General features: G+C 38.3%; 2 protein-coding genes across 2 annotated transcripts; one reads left to right on the top strand and one right to left on the bottom strand.

Moving 5' to 3' along the window:
• Positions 1-2,262: 2,262 nt before the first annotated feature.
• Positions 2,263-3,223, bottom strand: LOC133721454 (protein S40-4-like). The gene has a single exon (XM_062148076.1). The coding sequence runs from the start codon at positions 3,103-3,105 to the stop codon at positions 2,617-2,619; it is 489 nt and encodes a 162-aa protein (XP_062004060.1). The 5' UTR covers positions 3,106-3,223; the 3' UTR covers positions 2,263-2,616.
• Positions 3,224-13,952: 10,729 nt separating this feature from the next.
• Positions 13,953-16,793, top strand: LOC133722312 (large ribosomal subunit protein uL11). The gene has a single exon (XM_062149193.1). It carries the CDS (start codon positions 14,045-14,047, stop codon positions 14,543-14,545), a length of 501 nt encoding a protein of 166 aa, XP_062005177.1. The 5' UTR covers positions 13,953-14,044; the 3' UTR covers positions 14,546-16,793.
• Positions 16,794-18,139: the final 1,346 nt, after the last annotated feature.

Raw genomic sequence — 18,139 nt, 5'->3', positions numbered from 1 at the left:
ATATCAGTAAGAAGAACAATATTAGGTGTTGTACGATAGTGGCAGACGGGGTCACGGGACTCATTCACACGGGTCAATAGAGCCAATATTTCTCCTACGTTATCCACTCATAGTGCAACGAGTAAGATATTTTAATACAAAATATGCCTCAACATTAGTGTATGCAGTATCATTCTTTATAACTAAATGATGACTCTTCACTTTTTCTAACGTTAGATTTTAAATGGCTCTAATTTAAACCACACTTTTTGAACATTAGGATTTCCAGTCATACTAGTGTGAAACATCTTGATTGTTGGCCTTTGTTAGTGGCTCGATCAATCCATATTAGAACTTTGTTCCACACTAGTATGAATTGGTTGTTGCTCTTGCATTATTGTCGACCAATTCTTAAGAATAGGAAAAAAATAATATGAATCAAGAAAAAAGCTAAACCGGTGTTCATATCCAATAATTTTAGTCATTGATGTCCATCAAATAAACACTTCCTTTTTTTTCTTTTAAAACTTCAATGACAAACAATTTTTTAAATTTTGTTTAGGATTATTATCACAAATGATACCTGAATTTATCATCTATCTTATCGATGGTACCTGAACTTCAATTTTGATCACAACAAGTACCTAAACTTTTCGATTTCATTTCAAATAGTACCTATCACTAACTTCCGTTAAAAACTAACATGTGCAAAACACATGACCTGTATTTAAGAGTAGTTTGACGAAAATACCCATTTAAATAATTTTGTTTACTAGATATTTTGATCAATTAATATGTTAATAAAAATAGAAGTTCAATTAAAAATAGAATTAAAATTGTATCTCTACCCTCTTATGAAAATAAAATTTAAAAACAAGACCTCAACAAAAATTAATTTGTTTTATAGATACAGACAAAACATTTCAAATAAAACTATAAAACATTTAAAACCAAAATTTTATCAAAACTTTCGTAATTCTTTTTTTTCCTGTCATTCATATTTTTAATTGAAGTTGAAAGTTTTTCCTTTTGATAGGTTCATTTTTTATAGCCACAATATAACTGAAAATAAGTGATATAACAAAAAAAAAGGTAATTTTACAAATTTATCCTTGAAAAATGAGTCACATGTTTGGCACATGTCAGTTTTTAACGAAACATTAGCGGGAGTTAGTGATAGGTACCATTTGGAATGGAATTGAAAAGTGTACCGGTTGTGATCAAAATTGAAGTTCAGGTACCATCAATAAAATAAAGGATAAATTCATGTACAATTTATGATAATTACCTTTTTTTTTTTAATGTTGAATTAGAAGTACATGAAAGCTCCTTCTCTTGTACATTGATTTTCATCAAGCTACATTTTCCAAGTTCCAATGACTATATAATAAAAATATACACGATCCAATGAGTACAAGCATGTCATAGGTTATGTTTGAATACAATTTTTACCTAGTCTTCTATGTGATTTTTATGGAGTCATTCTGGATATGTATGTTGACACTGTGATGAGTCATGGACTCATGGCAACCCAAAACTGCGAGTCTTTGCCTAGAAAATTCACACTTTTTATGACCGTTTTTAGCATACAACAAGTAAATAACACAAAACTACCCATTATGAAAACAAGTGGTTTTTTTTTTTGGTCAAGAAAACAAATGGTTATTTTCCCATTGAATACCAATTAGGGGCATTTGTCATCCCGAGGATCTTAAATTCTACTTCAAGGTTTCTTCTTGTTGCTATGTAGCTTTTCTACCTACCAACCCTACCCACCATTAACCAAGCTCCATCATCCTCTAGGTATCATGCTTAAAGTCATTAACTGATTTTTACAAATTTTAATTCAAAATCAGTCGAGAATAGTTAATAATATCTAGTGCATTATGTATTATCAGATTTAAAATTTCAGTCAGATAAAATGCTATGTTTTAAACTTACGTGTGGGAGACACTTACATCAAACACATAAACCATTTATATTAATAACATTAGATGATGTAGAGCTGTGTGGCCAAGTTTTCAACGAAACTCCCGTACATAATCTTATACAAAATCGCTCTTTCACGGTTTCACCCTCAAATTTATAAGAGAAATATTGCATATGATAGTCGTCGAATACATGCCCCATCGATAGAAACCGGAGCATCCACCTCAAAAACATTGCAAATTATGATATAAACATTTTACATTTTTTTTTTTTCCGGAATGATGATATCATTGATATGTGTTGTCTATCATCATCCTCATCAAAATGACAACCCGGGGTAGAAGACGAAATAAGGAAAGAAACAACAGAAAATGTCATCATATATCTTCACATACCAAAATGATCATTAACATTGTTGGCTTGGTTACTACAAAGTACAAACTCAAAGCTGTCAGAGTTTTACATGCATCATGATTCATGATCGATCAGGTCCTCTTATAAAACACAGGCACCCAACACAAAACCCAGAAGACTTGAAAATCAAACTTAACCAAACGAAGAAACAAATAATTACCAAACCGCAAGGGTTAAATTAAAAGTTACAACACCACCCACCAAGATCATAGTCATTGACCTAGTTTTAATTCCCTACAAAAAATATCCAATAACCCAGCTCTCTGTTTTTTTTGTTACCTTCCTCTGTTTCGATCAGTCTTCAAACCCGACCTGCTTCCAAATCGCATTCCTCACGCGCCTCAAGTCTCTCCCCTTCAAAGTCCTCCCAATCCCTTCGTGCACAGAAAACGAAGCCCCTCTGTTCCTGGCCAAGTACTCATGAGGCGGAACCCTCTCGACTTCGTCACCATTCTCGTAGTCATTATCCACATCTTCATCGCTCACGTCTCTCTGCTTCCTCTGTTCTTTCAGAATCTTTGACCAGTCCGGAATGTTGACCGGCAAAGACGCTGAAGTCACGGTGTCAGTGCCTTTCTGATCGGCCATCGTCTTCCTCCTAGGCTCTCTGGGTATGGTGGACATCATCTTCTTGGACTCGGCCGGCTGGTTTGAACCGTTGGATGGATTGACCCACAACTCGGCCTCGTCGAACTCGAAGACTCCGTCGGAGTTGCGAATCGGGTTGTGAGTCGGGAACAGGTAGTTGGGTTTGGACTGGAAGCTGGTCATCCTTGACGCCATTGATGGATTGAAGAGAGGAAATGGGTTAGTTTGGCTTGAACTGTTTTGCAGAGTTGGACTTTTTGTGAAAAATTTTGATGACCCGAAACGTTGATTGCTCTGCGTTTTATAATAGAGGTAATAGAGGAAATGGATAAGCTCCTTCTTCCCATCTTCGTACGATCATTTAAGGTAGTAAAAGACAAGCAGGGTGGTGGTGATGCGGTGAGGGTGTCCTCATCTGGTTTAGTATGGGATACTCAATGATGGCGTCAATGCTTATAAATTATAATTAAGTTAATGTACAGAAAGGGTAGGAGATTGGAATTAACTTCTTAATCACGATTGAGTTTTGGATAAGAAAATTTTAAAAAAGGGGAAGAACACACTTACACACTTGTCACACGTTCTTGATCAATAAGACTGTTTACGTTATGGGTTTTTATTGTTTGGGCGAGTAATTGACAATCGTTGATGCATGCGGAATTTACGTTGAGTCACGCAAGCGTCAACGACAGTCTTTGATAAATTTGGTGACAAAAAAGGCAATGCAACATTAATATTACATCTTAAAGTAGAGGATTTGCTTATAACTCGATCTTATCCAAACTCTACCGTTGTTTCAAAAAAGAGCTAATGCACTATATTCGGTTGAAAATTATAACAATGCTCGTACTTCTTAGTGAAGCAATAGATGGATTTGTGACTTCATCTAAAATGGATAAACTTATCAGCTGAAGATCTTTTTTGACATTAGTTAGACTGTTAGTCGATGATTAGTAAATTTAATCATTAATGTAAATATATAAAACATATGATCTGTTTATCTTATCCACTAGTGAATTTTTTTGTTCTTGCCAATCATAAAAATTAAACATTAAATGTTATTACGAAGAAAAATTCAGTCAATCTAATTGTGGTCATTAAAAAAATAACGGATTCATTCCCCTTTCTCGTTCTCATTGGGATGGATTTGGTCAAGAATTAAGTCTCATTAACCCAATAATCTTTGATAATGTGACTAATACATTTGAGACTCTGTTAGACACGCTTTATTAATAGAAAAAAAAAACAATTAAGAGTATTGAATGCGAAGAAATATATTCAATCTCTCTCTTTAAAATTTTGGATGGATAAAAAAATGGTTGAGTGAGCTACTACTCCGGAGCCGGGAGCAACTTGGGTGTGGCCCCTCCCTAAAGGATGTTTTGTACAAGCTGGGGTTCGAATCAGGGACCTCTTATTACCAGGAAAAGCTCTGCAACGTCTGCCCCACTTGCAGCCTAGCATGCTTCTACTAGACCAACTCATTAGGTAATGTTTATTTTGTACATGGTAAGATAATTTCTTATCGTTTGATCCATTAGCCATGCGATGCAAGTGTTAGGGTGTTTGTATTAGTTAGTCAAAATTAACACAAAATGCCCAATAACAAAGGTTTTCGGCAAGTCTTTAATACACGTGTTGCCACAACAGACCAATAAAGGTAATTATTTTCAAGTGCAGAATGTAGGATATTTGTGGTATTTGAATTTTATTATTAAGCTAAAGTGTCATGTTACGAAACATCTTCATTATGAAGAGAAGACTAACACTCATGACCATGGGTCCGAATGATCAACATTATTTAGTAATTTTTAAACCTCCTTAATGACACCAGAATCACACATAGGACAAATACATGTTAAATGGCAAGTAGAAAAACAATTCCGTGTCGCACATTTCATAAAGGGAAATTCTTGCGTACGTCACACTTACCAGACACGTGGTGCGTCTGACCAATTAAAACTCTGAAATTTTTCTCTTTATTCTGAAACTATCCTTGCTTTTTAAAAGTAAAATACCCAAAATACTTCCCTGCTGGACACTGATTGGTCAGCCGTACCGCCACGTGGTATGGCTGATGTACGCAAGACTCCCTCTTTTATAAAATAAAAAAAAGTTAGATGACACGTCACAAAAAAAACAATAAACTATCCGTACGTGTAATAAAGATTAAAGAATAAAGAAGATAGGCAGATATGGACGAATTTATCCAAAAGAAAGATAAAAAGACACGTAGACCAACCATCCTCCTCTTTCATTCAAAACATTTCAACTACTCAAAACTCATTGATTGGGCTCGAGCCCATGATGACAGGCTCGGCTTTTACCGTAGTTAGTAATGAACCATGCTGAGCCGAGTCTTGGGCGGGCCCCGCAGCCCATATCACCCGTCGCCAAAAAAGTCGGGGTGTCCATATCGCGACACGTCATGAACCAAAACTTGCCCTTATTGGTGAAAGAGGTTTCGTTTTGTCGCCATAGGAGAAGGACAATTATCAGCTGTAGGCTTAGCAGACTGTACGATCGGTGCAAGACGACAAATGTGATGGAGTGAAGGATGACAACTGTGAATTTCTAATAATTGATAAACAACCTTTTTATTATTATTATTCTTTTTTCATAGAAAAATATTTAAATTGCAAAAAAATTATTTTGTTTACCTCAGGGATCATGCCTATTTTACATGGCTTACTAGACATGAATATGGTTAGCTGGAGAATGTGGTTAGCGAATAAATCATAAATACGTAACACTAATGTTAAAAAAAAAATGTATACTTTTATTTGAAATTGAGAATGAGCAAGTAGTTCATCAATTTACAAATACTGCAAGTGCATGATAAATCTTATCCAAATGTTGTCTTGGACATAATAATCATGATTATCCCGGTCCAAGATCAAGTACCTTTAAATTGGTTAGTTGATATATTTCATTTTTTTTTTTGAGAATGAAAGAAACATTTTATTCCATAAAATACGATTACAAATGGGAACACCCGGTGGTGGACATAAATTCCCCACTCTCCTCCCTAAGAACACCCTCAGTTACGGGTCCGTCATCCACAATGACATCCATGAGCCAAACAAACCCAACCCCTAACCAACCTAATCGCCCCTCAACTCGGGCTACAACATAAGACCACGTCCGAGAGTCACGAGTAATCCCTGCAGGCAACATTACAAACAACCACTTCCCCTTCATCAACACCGTATCCCAAACCAACCAGACCACGTGCAAGAGCAAGTGACAGCCACGTTGACAACAAGATAACATCGAGAGTAAAACATATAGTCCCCGGAAATAACGCCATACCCACGACACTTCATCCATACTAACCCAGGAGACAAAGCACATCCTTAGAGCCAACCTCAAGAAGAAAGCTACTCTCTTCAACACCGTGACCCAAAACCGCTAGATCATGTGTAGGAGCTTCTCCCCATTACTTTGACCACAAAAAAGTAAATTGAAATCCCGGGAATAACATGACACACCTACCATACCAAGACTCCAGAACCCTAGCTCGAAAGAGTAGGGACTTATTAAACTAAGCCAAAAACCTAAATCAAAACGCCTCACCACAAAAACAACGGAAAGAAAACAACGAGAAACTAAATAATTAGACATTAAAGACCACTAGCAAGGCCCCAAAGCAAAGGCTTGGCCCAACCACCACTCCCCACATGGACCCAGCGCTAGAGCCCACCAAGCTTGTTGCCAGCGTGCTATGCCGTCACCACGCAGCCGCGCCGCAAGCAAACCACGCCACACCGCCGCGCCGCAACGCAGACCCCCCCCCCAGAACCCAACAGACGTACGAGACCGAAGTCCCAGCCGCTGCCCAGATCCCATATGCCGCAATGACGCCATCACCCGTCGCCGGCAAGCCCCACCCCAGCGCTGCTCCACGCCTGCCCTCATCCCCTATCCCAGAAGAACAGATCGAGATCGATCAGTCCGCTCCGAGATCCCGCCACCATTCTCCAACCCGGGACCAAACCGCTGCCACAGAACAACGCTGCTAGCCCGAATCACCATCCTCTCCCGGGCCAGAACGCAGCGGCAGCAAGGCCGGCGACGTTCAGCCGGGAGAGAGCGCTCGAACCCTGCTCTGTTCTTTTTCTCCGCGCGTAGGGTTTCGCTCCACTTGACCAAGTTGATATATTTCATATGGCAAATCATATTAACAATAACATAGAACTATTTGAAAACTTCTCCTCTAGCTATGTTTGGATCCCAAGAAATGATGACTAAAATATTAAATTGATCATTGCAATTATCGCAGCCTTGGCAATATTTTTTAAACCACCACATGATGCGTTCATCTCTTTGCAAGAGATTTTGTCTACGAATGTATTGACTTGTAACTATATAGACATGTCCCAATGAGCACACTAATTGCCATGGACAATAATACAAATCCACTGTGACACTAGTTAAATCCTCCAAAAAGCTGAGCATCTAATTTTTTATATTTGTTAAGAATCCTAAACAGCAAAGTGACTAGTTAACCGACTTAACCCTACATATATTCGTTGCCCCAAATAATGAAGCTCAAAACAATAATATTCTACTCGATCATATTATCACCCATCTCATTTATATCACATTGTTTACGGAAGTTAGGCATGATGGATCATATTCTATACGAATGCACGTGAAGTTGCAATTCTTGGTTTGCGGTTGAGGAAGCGTGCATGGACTGGGACTTTTAGTCTGGGAAGCTAGTTAGCTAGGGTTCATACGTACAGTTACTTTATCCAAACGACTTTCTCCTTGATTAATTAATTACATCGATATCGTGTTTGAATAATAAACAACCCTGCGAAGCAATTCGACATTCCAAAATAGTAGGCGCCCTGGTATTTATTTCTTGTCCAATGGTTAGATGACATTCATCTAAACACGAGATCGAGAGCTAAAGAGAAGGAAAAAGTTATCAATCAACAGTTCTTGCCTCTATATTGACTTAATGAGTGAGAACGATTGTCTTCGTTTAATCGGTTTCGGTTTCGGTTTCATATAAACTAGATAATAAATCCGCGCAATGCTGCGGGAATGAGTTTTTTATATTTAGTAAATATTAACCAAATATGTTATTGTTTTACATATTACTTTTTGTAGAATTGTGAAAATAGCCTTATTCATGAAAACTCAAATCATCGAATTTCGTTTGTCCATAAGCAATCTCCACTTTTATTTCGATACATAGTCAAATAGTGAATTCTGACATATATACACATTTCATAAAATTAAATTTTTGAGCAGGGGCAGGTGTTTTGACCAAGCTTGTCTATTTGCTTTATTACAGTTTTCAAAAAAAAAAAAAAAAATGCCAGTGAGCTGTAAATTGTTGGTAAGTTATAATTCAACATTGTAAAAGTCATGAGCTCGATTTTGACTAACATATGTAAGGGTAGGTAGGCTAAGGGTTTATAAAAATTAAAAAAAGGATTTCAAAAATTTGCAATCAGGGACAAAAGGGTCAAAGCAAAGAAAATTTGGGGGCAAATCAGGTATCTCACTTTTATAAAAATAAAAAAATAATAAAAAAAGGATTTCAAAAATTTGCAATCAGGGACAAAAGGGTCAAAGCAAATAAAATTTGCGGGCAAATCGGGTGAATCTCACTATTCATTGAACAATGATCCTCCTCATTTTCCTTTAGTATAGTTATTAATTAATTACCTAACTAGTACATTTGATGTTGACTATACAAGATGATGTTAAGCTGTAACTACAATGGAGACCGCTAAGGATTGGAAGAGCTAAAACAAAAGCGAAACAAGTTAGAACCTAATCCTTGTATGAGAGTTTCTGACAAGGACCCGCTCCGGATTTCACCTTGAAATCCGAAGTGGTTCTGCGGGACTCACCTTAGAAGAAATTCTAGGACTGGGTTCGGTTCGGTATTGGAGTTGCAGGCCCAAAACCAGCTACCGTACCAGACTAGTTTGGTACACAAAATCTTCTCCCATTACTGGCCACAGAAGTCGGCATACCAACATATTGGTATACCGAGAGGCTCGGTTGGTATCGGTTGGTTGGGCCTCCAACCGAGTTTTTGACGAGTGAAGATTTGAAGAATCACCGAATCCAAAACTCATAAATCGAGCTTGAAGAATCACCGAATACAAAACCCAGAAATCGAGCTTGCAGAATCACCAAGCTTCGTGGTTGAAGAATCACCGAGTTTGAACCCGTAAATCAAACCCAAAATTTCTGCTTTGCGACTAAAAAGTGTGAAACCCAAAAATTGTGAAATTGTGAGTCATGAGAGTCAGAAATTCGATTGAAATACTAAAAACTAAAAATTCGACTTACCACTTTTGCTACTGAACCGAGAAACCCAGAGTCACGGGAGAGCTGGAGAGCTGGAAGAGTGGAAGTCCAGTTTAACTAGAGCTACTGAAATGCTATCATGGCCGGAGAGAGGCTGAGAATCGAGGGCCTGTGCCGGAGAGAGAGAGAGAGATAGATGGCGTTTCTTTGAAGAGTTTGAGAGGCTCAGAGAAGAGAGAAGAAGAAGAGAGAGTCAAGAAAGAAGAAGAGAGAAGAATAAAAACCTAAAAAAATATGAGTAATTAACTAATCATACATGAGATCGGTATGGTACGGTATACCGTGTATATATGAAAATTGAAACCATTACCGTACCGTGTATGTGGAGTCGGTACGGTTGTACCATACCAAGAGTTCGGTTACCGGCAGTGTCGGTTACCAACTTCTTTAGTTCGGCTCGGATTCGGTTGGTTGGTTTGTCTCGGCTGAAAATGCCAACCCTAAGAAATTCTACCAAAAATTTGACGGAACCTCCCCTAAAAGTGGACTACCCAAAACCTGTAGAAAAATATTTACACTTCTAATAAACCATCCTTATTCTCCTGGAGCCACCATGCTTCCCCAATTTTCAACTGAAATCCAAAATTCAACATGTTCTCAAATACACAAATAAAACTCCCAAGCTTTAAACAATTGTCCCACAGGTTATCAGAGCAATCTAAAAGAGGGAAAGAATTCATGATACAAGTAGGTTCAATAAATAACCTACAATATAGAAAATAACAGCAGCAGATGCTATGCCCCGAATCCTACTATGCCGAATCAGCTACTCTGCAGACTGGGCATTTGAAACCGAATGGCCCAGGGGAAAGTAATAAGTAATTGAAAAGAAAATGGATTTTGTACTTTCCCACATTTATTCTTTTAAAAACCCGATGCATGCAACAATTAAGGAAACTAATATGAATGATGTTCAGCTCAAGAAAACCGACTAGCCCTGCTAGTCACAAACAACCAAGTAAAAAGACTGAAACTCCGATGCTCAATAAAATAAGACCAACCCTGCTGGTTAAACAAGATCGGACTAGCCTCGCTAGTCAAGTAACAATAAGGTATGGGGAAGAAGTTATCACCATACAAGTAAGGGAGCCTCCTACGCTCATGTCGGAGTCGGAGCCTCCCAGGCTCTAGAACCTCCCAAGCTCTAGAACCTCCCAAGTTCTACTCAACTCAGCCGCAAACACATAGTAAGCAGGGAGGAGTACTAATAGGCTAGCTAGCAATAAAATAAAACGACCCAAGTATGGTGAGTTAAAATCAATGAAAATCGAAAATCAGTAAGACTTTCCCAAAATATCACGAGAAAAAAAAATATATACCAATGACGTGACCCCGCACACCAAAATAATATTCTCAAATTCAACAACAAATAAGCGAGAATTAATAGATGAGTATAATTCCCTCGAAAATCTCATTTTCGAAAACCTTTCAAAAATCTCAAAATCGACGAATGAAAATATAATGTTTAATTCCAGAAATCACCTCGGAAAATAATTTGTCGAAAATCAACATAAATTGTAAATCTAAATCCGAGCATAACAAACTCATATCCGAAATTCATGATGGAAAACCAATCAATAAAAAAATTTATAATCCGAAACCAAATTCATTTCCGAAATCAAATTATAATCCTAAATTAAAATATATGGCTGATAAATGAAACAATAAATGAATAAATCAATAACTCGGAAAATATTTGCATGCATCACTTAAAATCAAAGGTCCATTCACAGTATACGACTAACGTGGCACCCAAGCATGAGGATCCTCGTCGAGCGATGGGTCGGTACCTCGTCCTGTACAAAAATTATATTCCGTAAACAACAATTCGACACTTAAATTCGATTCTAAACCGAAACCCGAAAACCCCTCGTAAACCAACATCTCCATTTCTTCTCGAATTCAACCCAAAACTTCCCCACTAATATCAATCCGTGGATTAAAGTATTCCATAGCGAAAGCAAGGGAAATCTGAAGGTCGGATTCCCATAAATCGACATCCGAAACTCTAAACTTCGGAAATTCACAATCGATAACAAAATTCTCCAATTTCCACCAAAATCACATTTACAGATTCTACAACTCACAAGTAATTTATCTAGCTAAAAACAGAAGCCAAAATCCTGCCCTACACGCGCCACCCACAGTGGCGGAGCATGGGCCCCACTCGCTGCCGGCCAACTCCAAATCTGACCACCAAATTTCAGCAGCAACATCATCTCAACAATTCAAACAACTTTATCAACAACAACAAAGTCTGAAACTACATTTGGTTGACCGGAATTGGAGCTTGATCTGAAATCTCCCGATTTGCACAATAACTCCTTCAAATCGTCGATTCTCTTTCTACACCTCAAGTTGAGTTGTGAAACTTGGAGGAATTCACCAGTGGAGGATGGGCTTTCCAAAATGACCGGTTTCATCGCTGGAAGTGGCCAGAATCGGGAGAAATCTGCGTTGACCCCAAACTGCTATAGTAAACTTTGGAAGCTCAATTCGCAAAATTCCGGCCAAATTGGCGTGAACTACAGCCACAGGCTTCAAGAGGAGGAGGAAGCGCGTCGATCAAGACTGGTGGCTCGTCTTCAGGTGGCCGGACGCCAGCGTTATGCCGAAAAAACCAAAGAACCCGAAGAGAGAGAGGGAAAGCGCGGGGGAGGAGAGAGAGAAAGAGAGAGAGAGTTTCCAAAAATAGAAACTTACCATAGTAAATCCACCTTTTAAGAAAACTTACCATGAACAATAAGTTTAGTATTTCGATTATTACTTTCGCATACGAACTCCAATTTAAGCATACCACATATGTACGGACTCAGTTTAATGTCCTCTACAACTTTCGTGAAGAAAATTTTCTCAAAAAGTCAACTTTTCGGACCACTAAAAGTATCGAAACAAAGTAAAAAGTGAAAGTAATTGTCGTTTACTGTCCAAATGACTAGTAAACCGGTAAATTTAGGTTCGGGACGTTACAGTTTCGGACTAACTTGATCTATATATATGTAAGTTTAAGTCTTGGTTAACTTCCAATAAATTGACGATTTTAAATTACTGATTAATTAGAGGTGGAGTTAGGTAAAAATATTAGGTGAGTTAATTTTTGTACTTTGGTTGGTTCAAATCAATGTCAACTTTACTCAGCTAGGGTTTAGGGGCCTTGCCGTCTTGATCTTGATGTTGTGCCATTAATTGGTACATATAACTTCATTTTTGGGGAGATTTTATTTTAATCTTTACTTTCTGGGAAGGTCCCAACTACCATTGAGCCCAATTAAGGACTTGCAACGACAACACTCACACCAAGACTACTACTACTAGAGACTAGAGTTATGTTTTGGTAGTTATGTTTTGGTAGTCAATTAATTTGTATTCAGTTGTGTGCAGCCAGCCATCTTTGAATTTAACTTCAAATATCAAAAATAATGAAGCAATTAAATAAATTCATACCAATCTCATTATTTTCGCCCTTTGGATTTAAATCTAAAAATTATTGAGCACGACTGACTATAGAATTAATTAATTATCTAAGTAGGACTAACTAGCACTAGTACTAACTCATCGAAGTCATCTCTATCATTGAATCACCACCAACCATCCTTCCTTTACCAACCCTCGGTTGTAGGACTGCCAACCAACGTTGCCTGACAAAATTTTGGTTGTTAGAATTCAGAGCCCCATGTATACCACCATTAACCTTCCGCTCCACATTTCCGTTCCAATTGGCTTGCATATTGTCTAGATCAAATCTTGCTTGATATAAGATGACGTCCGAAAGAGAAATCTCGATTGGAACCCTTTAATGTCGTCACTTGACCCGATCTTGATCTCCTACTATTGTCCATCAAGAATTCGTTCGGCCACACTTGTAGCACATTGACGAGGTTGGATGGCAACATTGATGCGGATGGCTGCCAGACGAGAGTGCATACTGAAAACACGAACCAAGGCTAGGCAAGCGCGTTCCCAAAGTTGTCTTTTTTTTCCTATTGCTTTATATTATTTAGATGAGACCGCCTTTATTTAATTTTAGTGCTTTCTTGTTGTCAATGTGCCGATGAGCTGCCCTTACTTGGAGTTTGATTGTTTTGAGATATGTCGTAGAACTTGATGTTGGCTACAAGGAAGTATCGTGGCTTTCGAAATTGGTGATATATTAGTTAGCCCGTGAAAAAACACTTAGTTTGGGATTTATTGAGTAATTATTCTTTGATCCCAGAATGCCACGTGGTATTGTCATGTGGTGGTCCGGACTAATAATATCATTCGAATTTGATTAGAATCTTGTAGGGGGTGAAAAAAAAAAGAGAAAAATTAAATTAAGAGACCAATCAGAAATAAGTACAAGTCATATGAACCAATGACAGTAGCCTGAACCATCTCATGTACCATAATCCCGGACCATCTAATTATTAGTGTTTGTAACCACTGATTCCAAAACTCTCGGCAGAGCCAGCCCGTTTGAATATTCTTTCTGCACAATGAGTGCTTGATAAGCCCAACCTAGAATAGGCTTTCGTTGACCAATGAGGATGTGTTGGGACTGTTGTCAAACATTTATATTTTGGGCTAAAGGTAATTCTTACGCAGAAAATATCAGAACTTCAGAAGACATGAGCCCATAACAAACAGCCCACAAAGTCCCGGACACATGAGTAATTTCCTAAACTACAAAACCCTAGCCCTATATAAACCCCCCCTTAATAAACCCAAGTCGTAAACGCACTCTGCCTCTCTCTCCATCCCTCCGCCTCCAAAACCCTAATCTCCCCCAAAACCCGGCCCCGCCGCCTCTCCAGCCATGCCTCCCAAGTTCGACCCCTCCCAGGTCGTCGAGGTCTACGTCCGCGTCACCGGAGGCGAGGTCGGCGCCGCCAGTTCCCTCGCTCCCAAGATCGGTCCTCTCGGTCTCTCCCCCAAGAAGATAGGAGAAGACATCGCCAAGGAAACCGCCAAGGACTGGAAGGGCCTCCGGGTCACCGTCAAGCTCACGGTCCAGAACCGTCAGGCCAAGGTCTCCGTCGTCCCCTCCGCCGCGGCTCTCGTCATCAAGGCGCTGAAGGAGCCCGAGCGCGACCGGAAGAAGGTCAAGAACATCAAGCACAGCGGCAACATCAGCCTCGATGACGTCATCGAGATCGCAAAGATTATGAAGAACAGATCGATGGCTAAGGATTTGTCAGGGACTGTGAAGGAGATCCTCGGGACCTGTGTTTCTGTTGGGTGCACTGTGGACGGGAAGGACCCTAAGGACTTGCAACAAGAAATTACCGATGGAGACGTGGAGGTTCCACTGGACTGAGCTCTTTTGCGTTTGGCATTGAGGCCAGTTTTGGTATTTATAAAAGATTTGTTTTTGTTGGGTTTTGTTTTATGGTTTTCTCCCCAGTTATGAATTCTATAGAGGCATTTAATCTAATGGGAAATGTAGCGATTTAGAGTGAATGTTTTTTTTTTTTCAGAAAATTATGTTGGGACGTAAATTTTATGTTCAATCTGAATGCATTTGCTTATGCACATGAGTTATGATTGTTTATTTGATGTTTTGGTGGGTTGGCATATATGTGGTTGATGATGGACATGTGTTTATTTACTTCACTCACAGGTGGAGAGTGATTCGCTGTGTTTATTTAGTTGATCAAGTTGTAGATTCTCTGGTCTCAATGTACACCATTGAGAACATACAACTTTGTTTAATTTCTGAACGGCGTTGTCTATTGACTTCACTCACAGGTCAAGAGAGATTCGCTCTGTTTATATAGTTGATTAAGTTTTAGTCTTTCTGGTCTCAATGTACACCATTGAGAACATTCTAATAGTGTGGAATGATGACTTCAGTTTCTGAATTGTGGTGAAATGCATTAGGTATGCAATTACAATTTGGTAAAGTGTTTAGATGATGTTATGTGCTTCCTTGAATCAATTTGTTAGTTTGTTATCTGTGTAACCTAGGGTTCTTATGTCGAGTTTCCTATGGAACAGAGAACTGAGTTTGAGTCTTATTGTGTGGATCTTATAAACATGAGTTTTGTAGCAACAAAGACAAGTTTTTGAGTCTCAGGCTTGGAGCTAATAAAGATGTGAATCAACAAGTTGGGATCCTATAAAACTTGAACCTTTTTGATTGAGTCAGTTGGAATAGGGGTTTATATGCTCATTGATATATTGTGCTTTATTATTTTTTTTTGTTTCCTTTGTTGTGTGGTACATAGGGCATCAATTGTGACTTTCTGCCTATAATGCGACTTATTTTGGAGTAAAGCAGAGTCCAGTTTTGATACTTGTGTCGTTAGTTGTGAACTTGTAATATACAAAATGGCAGAAACAAGTGTATCGTTATCTTTTTTTTTTCTGTCTTCTGTTAATGTTTACATTTGAGTTGAGACTTTATGTAGTTCTTTAGGAAAGGTTTTGATTACATGAGTACATGACTGGTGGATTTTGATTAGATGTAGGTCTTTGTAAGGGTTTGGATAGTTGTGACACTTTGGTGCTATTGATTGATTATGCTTTTGCAGTGTTGCCCAATTGCCAGATAATTCTCTAGGCATACCTATTAATGGAAATTCATGCATGTACATACAACCATCCTCATGTGATCATTAACTAGTAGAGGGGGGCTGTGAGGCGATGTTTCATAGGTAATGCATTTGCCAGATGCTTTCTTTACTTCTTGGCACAGAAGTGAGAGGTAGAGAACAATTTGGCAAATTAAGGCTGGTAATTTAGAGGCTGCTATTGCTGTCCCTGCACGTTTCTCCTTGTATTCCTTGGCCTATATCTCTTGCCAAGAAATTGGGAATGCTATGTTTAGGTACTAGGATTGCGGATTGCCACTGGTCTCCCAAAGATTTGCTAATTACTACAGATTTTCATCTTTTAGGTATTTTCCCATTCCGACCTACCCTTTTCTACTATAAAGGGCCTCCACATTCCTACCGATGTTGTAATATCTTCTGCTCTCTTACAATAGACACAAAAGCGACCCTGTTGATCTCTCTTCTTTCTTGTTAAAAGAACCCTGTTGATCTCTCTTCTTTCTTGTTTTAAAGGGGGAAGAGAGACCTTTTTGAATATCCTTTGTGATCAGAATTCGTAACTCGTGTTTGACCTGCTTCAATGGCAAAGGAGATTAGGAATCTGGATGCGTGGATGGAGGTAGTTCCTGCCCCTTTCATTTACCCACGAAAGACTTCGAATTCTCCTGGTTTAGAGACGATTCCAGAGGAAAGTGTTGAGGAAGGTGATGATGAGCCATAAATTTTGAATGGCTTTCTTGCCATTCTTTGAAAATGGATCCGGTGCACATTCTTAAAGACTCAGTTTGGATGGATTCATCTCGAAAGCCTCCGTTTCGTTGGAAAGGAACTGCAGTGGTTCACAGAATGGATGCAGGCTTCGATTGGGCGCTTTTAACAAATGAATTTTGGAAGTTCTTCTGACGTTGTCTGATGCGCACGTCATTGTAAATTTGTAATTAGTTTCTATGTGGATGTCTGTAAATAGTTTTTCAATAAATGAGCACCAGATGAATTTTTCATCTTACACCATTTGAAAGTGCGTATTTGTGTTTAGTTAGAATAATAGTTTCTACATATGTAAACCGTCTGAGCAAATTTCGTATCTCGATTTGTCCTCGATAACGTTTAAGTTTTCATCTTATATCTTTAAACATCCTTTTGAAATACTGTAGAAGGGTTGGGTGTGGAGGTTGCAGAGTTTATTTCCTTTTCGGGTGGAGATTTTAATATTGATTTAGGAGCAAGCTTTGCTGAATGACTTATGGAGCAATTTAATGCATCTTATAGATTGGATATGAAGATTAAAGATGGTTCAAAGTTCAAACACTAGTGCGTTTGGTAAAAAAGTGCAGTCATTGGTCAAATGTGTTACAATTGCTTTTCATGTCTCATATTCCTCACATGCTTTGTAGCTTTAGTGAGTACCGAGTAGTGACAGTAACTTTTTTTCAACCTTCTGGTGTAGTTTCCTTGACATTTTCCCCACGAATTACATCTTTACTAAACTTTATAAAAAAAACCATCTTCACCAACTATCAACTTCATCAATCCTTCTGAATAGAGAATCACTCAACTTTATTTTTAATAATCCTTGATTCCGCTGAGGGCAGTGAGGAAGGCCTTTTGATTGATTGCAATGGCAGAGGAGATGAGATTCTTGGATTGAAGTTGCACCCGCCCTTCTGATTTGTCCCGGCAAGACTTCAACTTCTCCTGAATTGAAGACCATAACTGAAGAGTGGGAGCCGGAGGGAGATGTCCTAAACCTGACTTCCTTAATCTCCTAATTGTTTTTCCTTTTCTTGAGTTTTGTTTAAATTTAAGGTTGTGTGCAACTATAACTCAAATAAATTAATGTAATTGTCTATTTCAATATTCAAGGACTTCAAACTGAATGAGGAAAAAAAAAAAAAATTAGTTACCCTTTCGAACTTAAAAAGAGATGTGAATCTCTTCTTCATCAACAGAGCTTTCGTTGTTAAGTTTAAGAATAAACACCAAACTATTAGTCATTAATGTAAGTTTAATTTCCTCTGACCCTTAAGTTAATTCAAAGAGCAACTGTGCTAAAATGTAGGATAGGTCCACTTGAACAAATTATAGAACTGGAACTAGGATTTATGTAGGATAGGTAAAATACATCAATCCTAAATTCCTAACATTACAAATCAACTAATAACATTCATGAGTCAAATGCACGTTTCTAAGCTGACACAAAAAAAAAAAAAATTGCACGTTTCTAGGCCTAATGAAATTATTAGGTCGACTTAGGCCTAATGCACGTTCATTTGAAAACCACACATATTAAGTAAACTTGATTGTTTTTACATCCCATCATTTACTCACGAAAGACTTCAAATTCTCCTGTTTTGGAG

This window comes from Rosa rugosa, chromosome 7, assembly GCF_958449725.1.
Source record: "Rosa rugosa chromosome 7, drRosRugo1.1, whole genome shotgun sequence".
NCBI lineage: Eukaryota > Viridiplantae > Streptophyta > Magnoliopsida > Rosales > Rosaceae > Rosa > Rosa rugosa.
This window is presented reverse-complemented; position numbering and strand designations above follow the sequence as displayed.

Excerpts from the sequence above, each read along its gene's own strand:
- LOC133722312 (XM_062149193.1), top strand. The coding sequence starts at position 14,045 with ATGCCTCCCAAGTTCGACCCCTCCCAGGTCGTCGAGGTCTACGTCCGC.
- LOC133721454 (XM_062148076.1), bottom strand. The coding sequence starts at position 3,105 with ATGGCGTCAAGGATGACCAGCTTCCAGTCCAAACCCAACTACCTGTTC.